This window comes from Tamandua tetradactyla, chromosome 4 (assembly GCF_023851605.1).
Source record: "Tamandua tetradactyla isolate mTamTet1 chromosome 4, mTamTet1.pri, whole genome shotgun sequence".
NCBI lineage: Eukaryota > Metazoa > Chordata > Mammalia > Pilosa > Myrmecophagidae > Tamandua > Tamandua tetradactyla.
Window position 1 is genome coordinate 105,332,983 of NC_135330.1, and position 19,480 is coordinate 105,352,462.

Consider the following 19,480-nt stretch of genomic DNA (forward strand, 5'->3'; position numbering starts at 1 on the left):
CAGTTTGAAAGTATTATGTATCCCAGAAAAGCCAAGTTATAATTCTGATTCTATCTTGTGGAGGCAGCCATTTCTTTTAATCCCTATTCAGTACTGTAGGTTGAAAACTTGATTAAATTATCTCACAGAGATGTGAGACAATTGTGGTGTAACTTGATTAGATGGAGGTGTGACTCCACCCATGGTGTGTCTTGATTAGTTTACTGGAATCCTTTAAAAGAGGAAACATTTTTGAGAGAGCTAGAAATGACACAAGCCTCAGCAATGACAGAAGCAACAGAACCAACAGAGAGAACTGACAAACTTCAGAGCAGAGCTGAAACAGATGCCGACATTGGAGAACACTGGAGATACTTGGAGAACAGCAGATGTCACCATGACATGCTAAGCAAGCTAAAAACTGGAGAGTGCCAAGGGAAAGCAAAAGATGAAAGCCAGCCCTGGAGAAGCAAAGTGAGGAGCCCCCACAGGAAGAGAGGCTGAAGGCAGCAGAGCCCTGGAATGAGGGAACAGTAGATGCCAGCCACATGACTACCCAGCTGACAGAGGTGTTCCAGACTCATTGGCCTTTCTTGAGTGAAGGTAACCTCTTGTGGATGCCTTGATTTGGACGCTTTCACTTCCTTAGAACTGTAAACTTGTAACTTATTAAATTCTCCCTTTAAAAAGTCATTCCAGTTCTGGTATAGTGCATTCCAGCACTTAGGAAACTAACATAGTTATCTTCTGGGAATATATGGTGAGCAGATTCTACCTGTCTTGAGGTCTTCTATTTCTTCTAGAGTCAGTATAGGCTGCCTGCATGTTTCTAGAAATTTGTCCATTTCATCTAGTTGTCTAAGTTATTCATAGTATCCTCTCATGATCATTGTTATTTCTGTGGGGCCAATGGTAATACCCCCCCACCTAGTTTCTGATTTTATTTATTTGCATCTTTTCTATTTTTTCTAAGTTTAGATAAGGATTGGTCATTTTATTGATCTTTTCAAAGAATCAAACTTTTGATTTTGTAATTCTACTGTTTTTTATTCTCAATTTCATTTATTTCTGCTCTAAGCTTTTTTATTTCCTTCCTTGCTCTTGTTTTGGGATTCGTTTGTTGTTCTTTTTCCAGTTCCTCCAGATGTGCAATTAGGTCTTTGATTTTATCTCTTTCTTCTTCTTCTTTTTTTTTTCTTATTAATTAATGGAAAAAAAGAAATTAACCCAACATTTAGAAATCATACCATTCTACATATGCAATCAGTAATTCTTAACATCATCACATAGATGCATGATCATCGTTTCTTAGTACATTTGCATCGGTTTAGAAGAACTAGCAACACAACAGAAAAAGATATAGAATGTTAATATAGAGAAAAGAAATAAAAGTAATAATAATAGTGAAACAAACAAACAAACAAACAAACAAAAAAACCTATAGCTCAGATGCAACTTCATTCAGTGTTTTAACATGATTACTTTACAATTAGATATTATTGTGAGTCCATTTTTGAGTTTTTGTATCTAGTCCTGTTGCACAGTCTGTATCCCTTCAGCTCCAATTACCCATTATCTTACCCTGTTTCTAACTCCTGCTGGACTCTGTTACCAATGACATATTCCAAGTTTATTCTCGAATGTCCGTTCACATCAGTGGGACCATACAGTATTTGTCTTTTAGTTTTTGGTTAGTCTCACTCAGCATAATGTTCTCTAGGTCCTTCCATGTTGTTACATGCTTCATAAGTTTATTCTGTCTTAAAGCTGCGTAATATTCCATCATATGTATATACCACAGTTTGTTTAGCCATTCTTCTGTTGATGGACATTTTGGCTGTTTCCATCTCTTTGCAATTGTAAATAATGCTCCTATAAACATTGGTGTGCAAATGTCCGTTTGTGTCTTTGCCCTTAAGTCCTTTGAGTAGATACCTAGCAATGGTATTGCTGGGTCGTATGGCAATTCTATATTCAGCTTTTTGAGGAACCACCAAACTGCCTTCCACAGTGGTTGCACCATTTGACATTTCCACAAACAGTGGATAAGTGTGTCTCTTTCTCCGCATCCTCTCCAGCACTTGTCATTTTCTGTTTTGTTGATAATGGCCATTCTGGTGGGTGTGAGATGATATCTCATTGTGGTTTTGATTTGTATTTCTCTAATGACCAGGGACATTGAGTATCTCTTCATGTGCCTTTTGGCCATTTGTATTTCCTCTTCTGGTAGGTGTCTGTTCAAGTCTTTTTCCCATTTTGTAATTGGGTTGGCTGTCTTTTTGTTGTTGAGTTGAACAATCTCTTTATAAATTCTGGATACTAGACCTTTATCTGATATGTCATTTCCAATTATTATCTCCCATTGTGTAGGCTGTCTTTCTACTTTCTTGATGAAGTTCTTTGATGCACAAAAGTGTTTAATTTTGAGGAGCTCCCATTTATTTATTTCCTTCTTCAGTGCTCTTGCTTTAGGTTTAAGGTCCATAAAACTGCCTCCAATTGTAAATTTCATAAGATATCTCCCTACATTTTCCTCTAACTGTTTTATGGTCTTAGAACTAATGTTTAGATCTTTGATCCATTTTGAGTTAACTTTTGTATAAGGTGTGAGATATGGGTCTCCTTTCATTCTTTTGCATATGAATATCCAGTTCTCTAGGCACCATTTATTGAAGAGACTGTTCTGTCCCAGGTGAGTTGGCTTGACTGCCTTATCAAAGATCAAATGTCCATAGATGAGAGGGTCTATATCTGAGCACTCTATTCGATTCCATTGGTCGATATATCTATCTTTATGCCAATACCATGCTGTTTTGACCACTGTGGCTTCATAATATGCCTTAAAGTCAGGCAGCGCGAGACCTCCAGCTTCGTTTTTTTCCTCAAGATGTTTTTAGCAATTCGGGGCACCCTGCCCTTCCAGATAAATTTGCTTATTGGTTTTTCTATTTCCGAAAAATAAGTTGTTGGGATTTTGATTGGTATTGCATTGAATCTGTAGATCAATTTAGGTAGGATTGACATCTTAACTGTATTTAGTCTTCCAATCCATGAACACGGTATGCCCTTCCATCTATTTAGGTCTTCTGTGATTTCTTTTAGCAGTTTCTTGTAGTTTTATTTGTATAGGTCTTTTGTCTCTTTAGTTAAATTTATTCCTAGGTATTTTATTCTTTTAGTTGCAATTGTAAATGGGATTCGTTTCTTGATTTCCCCCTCAGCTTGTTCATTACTAGTGTATAGAAATGCTACAGATTTTTGAATGTTGATCTTGTAACCTGCTACTTTGCTGTACTCATTTATTAGCTCTAGTAGTTTTGTTGTGGATTTTCTGGGTTTTCTACGTATAGTATCATATCGTCTACAAACAGTGATAGTTTTACTTCTTCCTTTCCAATTTTGATGCCTTGTATTTCTTTTTCTTGTCTAATTGCTCTGGCTAGAACCTCCAACACAATGTTGAATAATAGTGGTGATAGTGGAGATCCTTGTCTTGTTCCTGATCTTAGGGGGAAAGTTTTCAATTTTTCCCCATTGAGGATGATATTAGCTGTGGGTTTTTCATATATTCCCTCTATCATTTTAAGGAAGTTCCCTTGTATTCCTATCTTTTGAAGTGTTTTCACCAGGAAAGGATGTTGAATCTTGTCAAATGCCTTCTCTGCATCAATTGAGATGATCATGTGATTTTTCTGCTTTGATTTGTTGATATGGTGTATTACATTGATTGATTTTCTTATGTTGAACCATCCTTGCATACCTGGGATGAATCCTACTTGGTCATGATGTATAATTCTTTTAATGTGTTGTTGGATATGATTTGCTAGAATTTTATTGAGGATTTTTGCATCTATATTCATTAGAGAGATTGGTCTGTAGTTTTCTTTTTTTGTAATATCTTTGCCTGGTTTTGGTATGAGGGTGATGTTGGCTTCATAGAATGAATTAGGTAGTTTTCCCTCCACTTCGATTATGTTGAAGAGTTTGAGGAGAGTTGGCACTAATTCTTTCTGGAATGTTTGATAGAATTCACATGTGAAGCCGTCTGGTCCTGGACTTTTCTTTTTAGGAAGCTTTTGAATGACTAATTCAATCTCTTTACTTGTGATTGGTTTGTTGAGGTCATCTATTTCTTCTTGAGTCAAAGTTGGTTGTTCATGTCTTTCCAGGAACCCGTCCATTTCATCTAAATTGTTGTATTTATTAGCATAAAGTTGTTCATAGTATCCTGTTATTACCTCCTTTATTTCTGTGAGGTCAGTAGTTATGTCTCCTCTTCCATTTCTGATCTTATTTATTTGCATCCTCTCTCTTGTTCTTTTTGTCAATCTTGCTAAGGGCCCATCAATCTTATTGATTTTCTCATAGAACCAACTTCTGGTCTTATTGATTTTCTCTATTGTTTTCATGTTTTCAATTTCATTTATTTCTGCTCTGATCTTTGTTATTTCTTTCCTTTTGCTTGCTTTGGGGTTAGTTTGCTGTTCTTTCTCCAGTTCTTCCAAGTGGACCGTTAATTCCTGCATTTTTGCCTTTTCTTCTTTTCTGATAAAGGCATTTAGGGCAATAAATTTCCCTCTTAGCACTGCCTTTGCTGCGTCCCATAAGTTTTGATATGTTGTGTTTTCATTTTCATTCGCCTCGAGGTATTTACTAATTTCTCTTGCAATTTCTTCTTTGACCCACTCGTTGTTTAAGAGTGTGTTTTTGAGCCTCCACGTATTTGTGAATTTTCTGGCACTCCGCCTATTATTGATTTCCAACTTCATTCCTTTATGATCCGAGAAAGTGTTGTGTATGATTTCAATCTTTTTAAATTTGTTAAGACTTGCTTTGTGACCCAGCATATGGTCTATCTTTGAGAATGATCCATGAGCACTTGAGAAAAAGGTGTATCCTGCTGTTGTGGGATGTAATGTCCTATAAATGTCTGTTAAGTCAAGCTCATTTATAGTAATATTCAGATTCTCTATTTCTTTATTGATCCTCTGTCTAGATGTTCTGTCCATTGATGAGAGTGGTGAATTGAAGTCTCCAACTATTATGGTATATGTGTCTATTTCCCTTTTCAGTGTTTGCAGTGTATTCCTCACGTATTTTGGGGCATTTTGGTTCGGTGCATAAATATTTATGATTGCTATGTCTTCTTGTTTAATTGTTCCTTTTATTAGTAGATAGGGTCCTTCTTTGTCTCTTTTAACTGTTTTACATTTGAAGTCTAATTTGTTGGATATTAGTATAGCCACTCCTGCTCTTTTCTGGTTGTTATTTGCATGGAATATCTTTTCCCAACTTTTCACTTTCAACCTATATTTATCTTTGGGTCTAAGATGTGTTTTCTGTAGACAGCATATAGAAGGATCCTGTTTTTTAATCCATTCTGCCAGTCTATGTCTTTTGATTGGGGAATTCAGTCCATTAACATTTAGTGTTATTACTGTTTGGATAATATTTTCCTCTACCATTTTGCCTTTTGTGTTATATATATCATATCTGACTTTCCTTCTTTCTACACTCTTCTCCATACCTCTCTCTTCTGTCTTTTCGTATCTGACTCTAGTGCTCCCTTTAGTATTTCTTGCAGAGCTGGTCTCTTGGTCACAAATTCTCTCAGTGACTTTTTGTCTGAGAATGTTTTAATTTCTCCCTCATTTTTGAAGGAAAATTTTGCTGGATATAGGAGTCTTGGTTGGCAGTTTTTCTCTTTTAGTAATTTAAATATATCATCCCACTGTCTTCTAGCTTCCATGGTTTCTGCTGAGAAATCTACACATAGTCTTATTGGGTTTCCCTTGTATGTGATGGGTTGTTTTTCTCTTGCTGCTTTCAAGATCCTCTCTTTCTCTTTGACCTCTGACATTCTAATTAGTAAGTGTCTTGGAGAACGCCTATTTGTGTCTAATCTCTTTGCGGTGCGCTGCACTTCTTGGATCTGTAATTTTAGGTCTTTCATAAGAGTTGGGAAATTTTCAGTGATAATTTTTTCCATTAGTTTTTCTCCTCCTTTTCCCTTCTCTTCTCCTTCTGGGACACCCACAACACGTATATTTGTGCGGTTCATATAGTCGTTGAGTTCCCTGTTACCCTGTACAAATTTTTCCATTCTTTTCCCGATACTTTCTGTTTGTTTTTGGAATTCAGATGTTCCATCCTCCAAATCACTAATTCTATCTTCTGTCTCTTTGAATCTATCATTGTAGGTATCCATTGTTTTTTCCATCTTTTCTACTTTATCCTTCACTTCCATAAGCTCTGTGATTTGTTTTTTCAGTTTTTATATTTCTTCTTTTTGATCAGCCCATGTCTTCTTCATGTCCTCCCTCAATTTATTGATTTCGTTTTTGAAGAGGTTTTCCATTTCTGTTCGTATATTCAGCATTAGTTGTTTCAGCTCCTGTATCTCATTTGAACTATTGGTTTGTTCCTTTGATTGGGCCATATTTTCAATTTTCTGAGCGTGGTCCTTTATCTTCTGCTGGCATCTGGGTATTTAGTCAGATTTCCCTGGGTGTTGGACCCAACAGGTTGAAAGATTTTTCTGTGAAATCTCTGGGTTCTGTTTTTCTTATCCTGCCCAGTAGGTGGTGCTCGTGGCCCACGTTTGTCTGCGGGTTCCACCAGTAAAAGGTGCTGTGGGTCCTTTAACTTTGGATAACTCTCGCCGTGGGGGAGTCTCGCCAGCCGAAGCGGCTTGGAAGAGTGCCAGCCGGCCCGAGGGTCCAAACGCGGGGAGGGTCGCTGGCCGCCGCAGCCTGGGAGAGCGCCTGACCAAATTTCCTAGTCAGCCTGGGGCGCCAAGTGTGGTGGTAGGGCGCCAGCCACCGCAGCCCGGGAGAGTGCACCGTTCCCAGCCGGACCGGGGAGTCACGTGTTTGGAAGGGACGCCCCCGGTCACCGTTCTCCGCGGTCTGGGGATTTCCAATCCAATTCTCTCAGTTGGTCTGGGGGGCCTCACGTGGTGGGAGCGCCAGCCACCGCGGCTTGAGGGGCCGCCTGCCCAATTCTGCCAGCTGGCCTGGGAAGGAGGAAGGGAGGGACTCTGGCCGCTTGCCGTCCCTCCCGGGAAAGCCCGTGCCCCTCGGCAATCTCACCGGAGCTGGTTCTCCCAAGCAGTCAGCCGTTCCAGGATGGGGTACGCTGTCTTTTTGATCTCTGTCGTGGCTCTGGGAGCTGTTCTGTATCATTTCTACTCCCCTAGTAGCTGTTCTGGAGGAGGAAAGGTGAGGGTGTCAAGGCTGTCGAGGACGGTGGCGGAGGAGCCGGTGAAGGCGGAAGAGGGCACGGTGGTGGTTGGAGAGCCGCCGGAGCAGGAGGAGAAAGGGAAGGATAAGATGGCGGATGGAGCGCCGCCGGAGTAGGAGGGGAAGAGGAGGGCTGGATGGCGGCGGGAGCGCCGCCTGCCCGCGGAGAAAGAGGAAGAGGAGGCTCTTCTTTTTTAATAAAATTGTTCAGGGCAATAAATTTCCTGTACTGTGTCCCATAACTTTTTATTTGCTGTGTTCTCATGTTCATTCATTTCAAGATATTTAATGATTTCCCTTGTGTTTTGGTTTGCTAAAGCTGCCAGAACACAATATGCCAGAAATGGGTTGGCTTTTACAGTGGGGATTTATTAAGTTAAAATTTACAGTTCTTAGGCCATGAAAATGTTCAACTCAAGGCATCAACAGGATGATACCTGGACTCTGAAGACAGGCTGCCAGCATCTGGGACACCTCTCTCACATGGAAAGATACATGGTGACATCTGCTGATCCTTCTCTCCCAGGTTTCATGGTTTTCAACTTCTGGTTTCAATAGCTCCCTTTCTTATCTTCTCTGGTGCTCTTCTCTGTGAGCTCTTAACTTCATCTCTTATAAAGGACTCCAGTGAGGGGATTAAGACCCACCTTGAATGAAATGGGTCACATCTCAATTGAAATAACCTCATCGAAAGGTCCCACCCACAATAGGTCTGCATGCACAGGAATGAATTAACTGAAGAACATCTTTTTCTGGGGTCCATAACACCTCAGACAATCACACCTTGCATTTATTCTGTGACCCACTGAGTAAGTGTGTTATTTAACTTCTATAGATTTGTGAATTTTCCAGTTATTTATCTTTCATATATTTGTGGATTTTTCAGTTCTTCACCTGTTAACTGATTTCCAGCTTTATTCCATTATGGTTAAAGAAGATGCTTTGTATAATTTCAATCTTTTAAAGTTTAGTGAAACTTGTTTTGTGGCCCAACATGTGACCTACTCTGGAGAATGATCAATGTGCACTTTAGTAGAATATATATCTTGCTGTTTTGGGGATACAATGCTCTATATATGTCTGTTAGGTCTAGTTAATCATATTATTCAAACACTGTTTCCTACTTGATCCTCTATCTAGATGGTCTATCTATTGATGAGAGTGGGGAACTGAAGTCTCCAACTATTATTGTAAGGGTGTCTATTTCTCACTTTAGCTTTCTTTTTGAAGTTGAAATTCACCTTAATTTAAAAAACAGCATTTAGGAAAATGAACAAAAATCATTCTACAAAGAAAACTTTAATAAAAATTAAAATAATACAAATCACTTGCATACAAAAGAATATATCTAACAAACATTGCTGAAATTCAAATAAAAATAATCAAATATGCAGAAAATGAGGAAAACACTTTTTTATATATACATTGAATAGACAAAGATTAAAGTTGCAATTCCAGGTTATGTAAAAGAATTTTTTAAAGGAAATCTTAGTAACCTACCTGTCTAAAATGTATCAGATGTCACACTTAAATTCATTATCAATTCTTAGCTTTACTTTATTAAAAATTTTAAAACAAATGAGCCAAGAATTTAACGGAAAAAGTTACGTCTTTTTTAAAAATATTTTTATTGAGAAATATTCCATACACATATAGTCCAACCATATTATACAATCCATGACTCACAATGTCATCACATCAGTGTGTATTCTTCACTGTGATCATTTTTAGAACATTTGTAGCACTCTAGAGAAAGAAATAAAAGGAAAATAACTCACACATTCCATACCCCTTGCCCCTCCATCTCATTGACCACTAGTATTTAAATCTAACCAATTTTTACCCTTTATCTCCTCCTGTTACTCATTTATTTTTTATCCTTATATATGTATATATTTTTACTCATCTGTCCATAGCCTGGATAAAAGGAGCATCAGACATAAGGTTTTCACAATCACACAGTCACATTGTAAAAGCCATATAGTTATACAGTCTTCTTGAAGAATCAAGGCTATTGGAACACAGCTCAACAGTTTCAGGTACTTCCCTCCAGCCACTCCAACACACCATAAACTAAAAAGAGATATCTATATAATGCATACAAATAACATCCAGGATAACTCTTGACTCTGTTTGAAATCTCTCAGTCACTGAGACTTTGTCTCATTTCTCTCTTCTGCCTTTGGTCATCTCCCTTTAGGTTTGCCAGAGTTCGCTTCATGTACTTTGGGGCACCCTGGTTAGGTGCATAAATATTTGATTGTTATTCTTCTTGGTGGATTGTCCCTTTTATTAATATATAAAGTTAATTTGATATATATATATAATATATATTAATGCATAAATAGTGTCTTACATAAATAGACACTAATATATAGTGTCTTTCTTATCTGTTATAACAGCTTTGGACTTGCAGTATATTTTGTCTGATATTAGTATAGCTACCTGAGCTTTTTTTCGTTACCATTTGCATGGAATACTTGCACTTTCAGATTGTTTGTGTTTCTGAGTCTAAGGTGAGTCTCTTGTAAACAACCTAAAGTTGAATCAAGCTTTTTAAATTTATTTTATCCATTCTGCCAATCTGTGTCTTTTGATTGGGGAGTTCAATCCATTAACAGTCAGTGTTATTACTGTCAAGGAAGTAATTACTTCAGCCATTTTGTCCTTTGGTTTTTGTATAGCATATCTTTTTTGTCTCTCTTCCTTTATTGCAGCCCCCTTTTCTGTAGAGGGAATCTTTTGCAATGTATCTAATGGATCTTTCTCATTTCTGTCCGTATATTTTTAAAATGCTTTCTTTGTGGTTATCCTGTATTACGCGATTTACATCTATAATTAATTTGAAGAGATACCAACTTAGCTTTAATAGCATACTTGCTCTCTGCTTCCATATCCCTTCATCTCCCTTTTATGTTGTTTTAGTCTCTCATTACCTCTTTATATTTCCTGTGTTGATTATCAGGAAATATGCCTTTTTCTTGTTCAATTATATTTGGACTCTTACAGGAATTTAAGTGTAGAGTTATATATCAAGGATACAGTACTATAGGATTTTGCATTTACCCTTTTAGTTAACTTTACTGAAGATCCTCACTTCTTCACACTACTCTAAGCCACTGTCTCCTGTCTTTTTGTTTCAACCTGCAGAATTCCCATGAGTAATTCTTTTAGGGTGAGTCTTTTGGTGACAAATTCTGTTTCTGTTTATCTGTGATTATTTTAAACTCTTCCTCATTTTGAAGGAGAGTTTTGCTGGATATAGAATTATTGGCTGGCATTTTTTCTCTTTCAGTATCTTAAATATATCATACAACTGCCTCCTTGCCTCCATGGTTTCGGATGAGAAATCAGCATTTAATCTTATTGAGGGACCCCTGTATGTGACAAATCGCTTTTTTCTTGCTTATTTCAGAGCTCTCTCTTTATGTTTGGCATTTGATATTCTAATTAGTATGTGTCTCTGAGTAGCTCTATGAAGCTTTATTCTGTTTGGAGTATATTGTGCTTCTTCGGTATGTGTATTTACATGTTTCATAAGAGTTAGGGAATTTTTGGTTATTATTTCCTCAAACATTCATTCATTCTGGCTCTTTCCTTTGTCTTCTCCGTATGGGATACCCATGATGTATGTTTGGATATGCTGTCCTCAAGTCCCTGAGACAATGCTCAAAATTGTCTAATCTGGGCGGGCCATGGTGGCTCAGCAGGCAAGAATGCTTGCCTGCCATGCCAGAGGACCCGGGTTCGATTCACGGTGCCTGCCCATGTTAAAAAAAAAAATTGTCTAATCTTTTCTGTTTTTCTGACTGTGTAATTTCTATCACCCTGTCTTCTAGTTCACTGATTCCTTCTTCTGCCAAATCTTCTGCTGTATGCCTCTAATGTATATTTAATCCCCATTACTGTGCCTTTCATCCCTAGTATTTCATTATTTCTTTTTGTGCCAGTTTGAAAGGATGTATGTACCCTAGAAAAGCCATGTTTTAATCCTAATTCCATTTTGTAAAGCCAGCTGTTCTAATCCCTATTCAGTACTGTATGTTTGAAACTGTAATTAGATCATCTCCCTGGAGATGTGACTCAATCAAGAGCAGTTGTTAAACTGGATTAGGTGGAGATGTGTCTCCACCCATTCAGGTGGGTCTTGATTAGTTTACTGGAATACTACAAAAGAGGAAACATTTTGGAGAATGTGGGAGATTCTGAGAGAGCAGAATGACATAGCCATGAGAAGCAGAGATCCACCAGCCAGCGATGTTTGGAGACAAAGGAAAGTCATGAAACAGGAAGCCAGGAGAGAAAGCTAGCAGATGGCACCATGTTCACACATGTCTTTCCAGATGAGAGAAAAACCCTAACCGTGTTCACCATGTGCCTTTCCACTTAAGAGAGAAACCCTGAACTTCATCAGCCTTCTTGAACCAAGGTATCTTTACCTGGATGCCTTAGATTGGACATTTCTATAGGCTTGCTTTAATTGGGACATTTGCTCGGCCTTAGAACTGTAAACTAAAAACTTATTAAATTCCCGTTTTTAAAAGTCATTCCTTTTCTGGTATATTGCATTCCAGCAGCTAGCAAACTAGAACACTTTTCAAACTTTCAAATTCTTCTTTCTGCTTACTCATTGCCTTCTTAATATCCTTTAGCTCTATATCGACCATTTGTTTATTTTCATTCATGTTTTCCTTCATCTCTTTGAATTGATTTAGATTTGTTTGAACTTCTTTTATTACTTGTTCCAAATTCTATGTCTCTTCTGAAATTTTAATTTGTTCCCTTGATTGGGCCATGTCTTCCCACTTGTAATTAGTAAGGCTTGAAATTTTTTGATGACATTTGATTATTGTGATGTGTTAACACTGAAGGTCAGTTTCTCCCTCTTGACTAAAGTTTTATTAACCTTGTGTTAAACCTCTTATTTGACAATTGGCCTAACTTATTTCAGAACTTTATAGTAGCCCATGTTTAACTGTTTAGATATTCTCAGCTCTTCTGCACCTGCCTCTTCCCCAGTGTATTAGTTAGGGTTCTCTAGAGAAACAGAATCAACAAGGAACACTTGCAAATATAAAATTTATAAAAGCGTCTCACGTGACCGCAAGAACGCAGAGTCCAAAATCCACAGGGCAGACTGCGAAGCCGACGACTCCGATGGATGGCCTGGATGAACTCCACAGGAGAGGCTCATCAGCCAAAGCAGGAATGGGACCTGTCTCCTCTGAGTCCTCCTCAAAAGGCTTCTGATGATTAGATTTAGCATCACTAATTGAAGACACTCCCCTTTGGCTGATTACAAATGGAATCAGCTGTCGTTGCAGCTGACATGATTATTACCTAATCCTATGAAATGTCCTCATTGCAACAGACAGGCCAGTGCTTGTCCAATCAGATAAACAGCTACCACAACTTGGCCAAGTTGACACGTGTCCCTAACCATGACAGTCCACCCCTTGTCAACTTGGCACCTATATATATATATATCACCTTAAACCATACTAAATTTCCAAATGAAAACAAATAAGCACACATTTTTTTTTCTTTTACCTGACAACACTCAACTGTCCTGCATATAACTGGAAACACATTAAATCTCTCCAGAATAGGGTGCAAATCCTTGGGCAACATTCATTCTTAAACTTGATATCTTACAACTTAAATAGGATAACGTGAACAAAACAGCATTGCAATCCTCGTTTCTGTAACTGATCACATGGTCGAAGTTCATATTTATCACTACCTTCTTCCACTACCCATTCCATGTTCCCTTTACCCTCAGCAAGCACTTCAGCTGGCCGTGGTTCTTTGCCTGGTGGGGTGACCCAAACCTTCATTCCTGAAGTTTCAGAGCCATTAGTAGTCCTGCCTGGATTGTATTGTTGCAGTTTTCCATTGATTTTAATCACAGGGCATGGTAGTACTAATAGACACCCTTAGGGGATCTCCTATATTCCAAGAAAACTCTTCTTTACCTCCATTATGTAGTTGCAGTCCTACTTCCTTCTGATAGTCAGGGTCAGTTACCCCAGACAATAATGTAATCCCCTTCTTGGTGTGTTGATCCAGAGGCATAAGTAGCCCAAAGTGACCAGGTGGCAGTCTTAACTTCCAGTTCAGTGGTATCACTGTTGTTTCTCCTGGAGGAAGCACACCCCGTTTGGGAACTAAAACCTGTAGACCAGCAGAGCTCAGGGTCGCAGGGACAGGAAAGACCGTAATTGGAAAATTGGTGACAAAGAGGTCTGGGGGAGAAGTATGTGGATAGACCTTTCTGAGTGGGCTAAAAACATGAAGATATTTGTGTCCCACGTGAATGCACACCAGAGGGTGACTTCAGCAGAGGAAGATTTTAATAATCAAGTGGATAAGATGACCCGTTCTGTGGATACCAGTCAGCCTCTTTCCCCAGCAACTCCTGTTATTGCCCAATGGGCTCATGAACAAAGTGGTCATGGTGGTAGGGATGGAGGTTATGCATGGGCTCAGCAACATGGACTTCCACTCACCAAGGCTGACCTGGCTACAGCCACTGCTGAGTGCCCAATCTGCCAGCAGCAGAGACCCACACTCAGCCCCCGATATGGCACCATTCCCCGAGGTGACCAGCCAGCTACATGGTGGCAGGTTGATTACATTGGACCACTCCCTTCATGGAAGGGGCAGCGATTTGTTCTAAATGGAATAGACACATACTCTGGATATGGGTTTGCTTTCCCTGCATGCAATGCTTCTGCCAAAACTACCATCTGTGGGCTTACAGAATGTCTTATCCATCGTCATGGTATTCCACATAGCATTGCTTCGGATCAAGGAACACACTTCACAGCAAATGAAGTGCGGGAATGGGCACATGCTCATGGAATTCTCTGGTCTTACCATGTTCCCCATCATCCAGAAGCTGCTGGATTGATAGAACGGTGGAATGGCCTTTTGAAAACTCAATTACGGTGCCAACTAGGTGGCAAAAACTTGAAAGGCTGGGGGGTAATGTTCTCCAGGAAGCTGTGTATGCTCTGAATCAGCGTCCGCTGTATGGTGCTGTTTCTCCCATAGCCAGGATCCACTGGTCCAGGAACCAAGGGGTGGAAATGGGTGTGGTACCACTTACTATTACCCCTAGTGATCCACTAGGAAAATTCAGCATATGCAACACAATTTTTAAGATTTCCCCTTTTTGTGTGATTGTTTCACTTCCAGAAGAAAGCTTCCATTCCTTTGTTTTTCTCCAGGAACCTTGATCTGTTCTGTTTCTGTGCAGAATTTTAACCCCAGCTCCTGTGATTGGTTGAAATTCTCTCCCTAACTCATTGTCCCCTTTTCCTTACCCTTTTCTGTTCTGGGACCCATCCTGTCTTATAGCAGCAGTTCAGTTCCCCCACTCCCTTTTGTTCTTCTGAAGATTTTCTGCCTCTGCTTTTTCCTTTTAGGGTATCCTGCCCCAGGGAGCCAGATGGGGTCAGTCAAGAAAGGCCCCTTTTACATTTAGGTGGTCCAGCAGAAACAGACTGAGCAAGTACACCCCTGCAACAGTTCAGCTGTAGTCTCTTTTTAAACTCCCTGGAGGCCCTTCTGGATGTGGCACTTCTTACATGCTTGTGTTTCACCTTGGGTCTCTGTGGACTTGGGTCCCTGTGGCCGGTTATGTGCGGTGTTCTAACCTGCTGCTGTGAGTGGCTCTATGGTGTGCATCCATGGCTGCAGGGGCCCAGGACGTGCCATCTGGTATTTTTTACATGGGTAGGCACCGGGAAATGAACCATGCTATATGTTTTGATATATGATAAACATTTAGGACCAAATGAGGGGGAGGGCCTGGACTGGCAGATCTGAGAGGTAAATCTCCTATCTGCTTTTGGTATTTTGTTTTTTCTCTGAGTCAGCATTTGTGGAGTCCTTCTTCATGCTCTATCACCCTCCAGAGTTCCATGCAAATGGAATTTGTTCTTTTATTGGTTGATTCTAAGGGAAGACTTTTCCAGGGAATGTCTCACATCACCCTGTTGATAATATCTTTATTTCCCTTTTGAGGAGGGTGACCGAATGTCCCAGTTTGCCTGTGAGTCCCAGTTTAGGCCAGCTATCCTGGAATATTTCTTAACGGTGCATCCTGCTTTGGGTGATAATTACATTGTCATCTCAGCTTTAGGGGTACCTCATTTAGGGCCTGCCTACTGCCCCGATACTCACAGGCATTCCCAGCAAAGCCCCTCAGTCCAGACTTTTCTACTCCCCCTCCTGCCCCACTCCAGGGCCAGGGACCACAAGATATCTCTCTCCTGACTGTGATGTGTGCATACGAGTCAGTCATTTGGAGGCTGACAACTGCCCTCAACCAGAGAGCACATCCAACGGGGTAACTTAGGCATCTGTCTGGCCTAATGACGGATACTATGAACAGGGACTGCATTTCAGGGTTCTCTCAACACCCACTGTATTAGGTAGGGTTCTCTAGAGAAACAGAATCCGTAGGAGATATCCAGAGAGATAAAATCTATAAAAGTGTCTCACATAATTGTGGGAATGTAGAGTCCAAGGTCTGTAGGGCAGGCTGCAAGCTGGTAACTCCAAGGGTCTGCAACGAACTCTCAGGGGGGGCTGGCTGGACAAATGTGGGAATGGAAGAGTCCAAATCCATAGGGCAGGCTGTGCAGCTGGCGACTTCAATGAACTCCACAGGAGAGGCCCACTGGCTGAAGCAGGAAGAGTGACTACCTCTTCTGAATCCTCCTTAATAGCCTTCTGGGTGATCAGATTAAACATCATTTCCCTTAGCTGATTACAAATACAATCAGCTGCGGATGCAGCCAACATGATCATGATTTAAGTCAATGAAATGTCCTCATAGCAACAAATAGGTCAGCGCTTGCCCAACCAGATGACCAGATACTACCTGGCCAAGTTAATACATGAACCTGACCATGATGCCCCCTAAGGCAGCCTGGCATTCGGAAGGGGGCTTGCACCAGTGCCAGGAACAGCAGAGAGATGGCTCTGGCCACCCTCACACCCTCCAACATTAAATCCCATTCTTCTCTGCTCCAAGAAGGAATTAAGCAAAGCCTGTGCTTTGCAGAAGGGCTCACTGAAGGGGGAGGAGATGGGGGGCCCCTGACCGTGCTTCTCTTTCACAGACAGAAAACCAAATGCAGATGTAGAATGCAAAACAGGAAGAAACTTTATTTTAACATTGCATGAAAAGTTTTGAAATAGAAAATGTTCTTATTCTACCAAAAAGAAAAAAAACCCCAAATCCTTACACTTTGAACATTTAAAAGGTTATTTTCATTATAATTATATAAATACTTTCAAGTTCATATAAACACAATGTTTATGTTCCTAAAAGTTTTTTTGAAAATTTGGTACAATTAGATTTTTGAGACAGCAATAATTAGCCAAGTTAGGAAATAAAGAAGCATTCCCCAAGCATGTCAGAAAATAAATAGAGGACACAACAGGGATGGGATGGGGAAGGGGCTGGGAAGGAAAAGAAGACTGAAAACAAAACAATCCCAAAACTCTACATTTAGGTTTTGGAGGATAAAAATTCAGCAAAAATGAAATTATATGCAAAAAAAACAAACTAACCATCCAAGTTGAAGGTAAGTTGACATCAGGATCAAATTCCAATCAAAGTCAACTTAACTAATAAATCACCTAGAATTTTGTTCTAAGAGAAAAGACTTCAGGGCAAAGATTGGATTTGAATCCCTATTCGGCGTGGTTACTGGCTGATAAGTGAGAGAAGATACTTAGCCTCCCTGAGTCTCAGTTTTCTCACCTGTAAAATGGGACAACAATATCTACCTTGCTGGTTTATTTGAGATTAGAGGTAACTTATAAAAAGTGCTTACACTGCACCTGGCAAATAATTGACACTTAATAAATAAATAAAATTATTCTGTGTGACAAGGGCTTTGCCTTAAAATTTAACCTCAGTCTCTCCTAGGCTGTCAATCACCAGCTGACTTAAGGCCCTAAAACTTTTACCTCTCTGGTGCCACCCAACCACAAAGAGCCACTGAAAATTAATAACAGACTTGCCCTTTGGGAAGTTGTGGTCACCAACGCAGTGCGTGGAAGTAGAAGTTTCATGGAAGAGAACTATGATTTACTCTTATCCAACATTACTGCTTTCCAAGTCTTACAACCTGGGGACAGGAGCCACTGATATCGTATTCTCCCCTGGACTCCAGGGGAGAGAGTCACATGGAATACAACTGACTGCAGCTCCTGAAGCCCAGGAGGGAGGTATCCCTGCACCTCTCCCTGCCCCCCACATCCCCCCACACATCGTGCAGGCCTCCTACAGATACCAAATGAGTACATCTCAGACCCCACAGGAAGCCAGAATTTAGGACGCCTGTCTTGGACTCTGAGACCCCAACTCAGCTGGTCAGCAACAGAACTCTATTCCCTAAGAGGAGAAAGTCAGGACTTCATGGATAAGCAGACTATAACTGAAAAGGAATTCTTGATGTGAAGAGAGACATGACCAGCCCTCCGGCACAATGTGTAGGTGCCAAGGAACAGATTCAGGCAGGAAGTGCACAAGCCGAACGCATTTGGAAAAAGCAGCACTGGGGCCGTGAGGACATCAGTCCAGCCCTCAAAGATGACAATCTGCAGTGTCAAGGACTCCAAGCAAACAGAAGGGGAGGAAAGAAGAGATTGTGCCAGCAGAAAACAATACTCGCCCTTGAGGTAAACTGTGGTCTCTGCAATGCACACAGGCGTCATAGAAAAGAGCCCACCACTGAGTTTTCTATGAACTCTATGGGAAGGCTCCTTAAGCTTTTGGTCCTGACAAGGTTTCCTCGTTTCACAAAGCAGTCATCCCCAATATGAAAAGCACAGGTCCACAGGGCGGGGGCGGGGTGGGGGGGACTCTCCTCTTCAGGTCAGAGCACGGCTTCAGGTGAAGCTCATGCCAACGTCATGGATGAGGTCAGAAGTCTCTTCTGCTGCACACAGCACCTTGGGAGGCCAGTCCTACAGGCTGGTGTTGGCTCCATCTGGAGAAGGCTGAGTGCTGCAGGGAGGGCTGAGTAGAGATGATGGCTGTCAACCCTGGTGCTGCTAGCTGTGGCTGCCCCTGTTCAACTCAATCGCAGCAAATGGACGAATCTTCTCCCTTAGGCACCCTCTGGCAGGCAGAGCTGGCTACTTGCCTGGGAGATGTGGCACTGCCCTCACAGTGACTCTGTACCCGCCTGAGCTCAGATGTACTGCTCCTCATCCCTGTCACTCAGGAGCAGAGACCACTTGTCCCCACCGTCATCAGCCGGGGCACTGTGCCGGGACAGCCTGTCCGACGTCAGGGAGGACAGAGACACATGGCTGACGTAGCTGACCTGATCCCACGGTGTGGCCCGAGGGGAGTCCCACCGCCGGTCATCCATGCCGATGTGCACGCTGACCTGGGATGCGCTCAGCGGCTTCATGCGGCCCTGGGCCTCATCCCTCTCCAGCTCCGGCTTCTTATAGCTGGAAAACAAGGAGCCATTCTGGGCACAGGCTTTGTTCTTTTCTCCCAAGACTAATCAAGGCCTCTCATCCAGATCATTTAATTATATGCACTGTTAAGACATAATGAGGGGTGGGCCACGGTGGCTCAGCAGGCAGAGTTCTTGCCTGCCATGCGGGAGACCCGGGTTCAATTCCCAGCCCGAGCATCCCCCCCCACCTGCCAAAAAGAAAAAAAATTCAACAAATGGTGCTGCAATAATGGGATACTCATATGGAAAAAGAAGGAAATGTCACCCACACCATACAACATACAAAAAAAAAAAAAAAAAAGAGGGAGAGATTAAGGTGTTCCCAAATAAATAAAAGCTGAGGGAATTTGTTGCCACTGGACTTACCCTACAAACAATGCTAAAAGGGAGTTCTTCAAGTGGAAAGGAAAGGAAAGGAACTAAAGTGGCATAAGTAACTAGAAACACCAGGATTATTGGACCGTGTTTTTGGTATGTAACTATACTATTTACTTCTTACAGGATTTAAAATGGAAATGCATAAAAAGTAATGATAAATCTATGGTTATGGATGCACAATATACAAGGGCATAATTTGTGCAAAGAACAACAAAATGGTGGGGGGGGATGGTGGGGTTTAGGATTCTGTATGCTACTAAAGTTAAGCCGGTTTCAAATCAAACAAGATGTTATTAGATTTAGTATGTTAAAGTTAAGTCCCATGGTAACCATAAAGAGAATCTAAAAAACATACACAGAAGGAAATGAATAAGGAAAGACTCA

General features: G+C 40.8%; 1 protein-coding gene across 4 annotated transcripts in view; it reads right to left on the reverse strand.

Annotated features, from left to right (window-relative positions):
* Positions 1–16,043: 16,043 nt before the first annotated feature.
* The window catches only part of ATP7B (ATPase copper transporting beta), a 171,368-nt gene continuing 167,931 nt past the window's right edge, over positions 16,044–19,480 (reverse strand). For 2 of the 4 annotated variants that reach the window (XM_077158142.1, XM_077158141.1), the window contains exon 21: positions 16,044–18,707. In XM_077158142.1, coding sequence (XP_077014257.1) covers positions 18,440–18,707 — 268 coding nt within the window. In that variant the 3' untranslated portion in view covers positions 16,044–18,439. The remainder of the gene's footprint in view (positions 18,708–19,480) is intronic. The other 2 variants (XM_077158143.1, XM_077158144.1) reach the window with 1 other exon arrangement.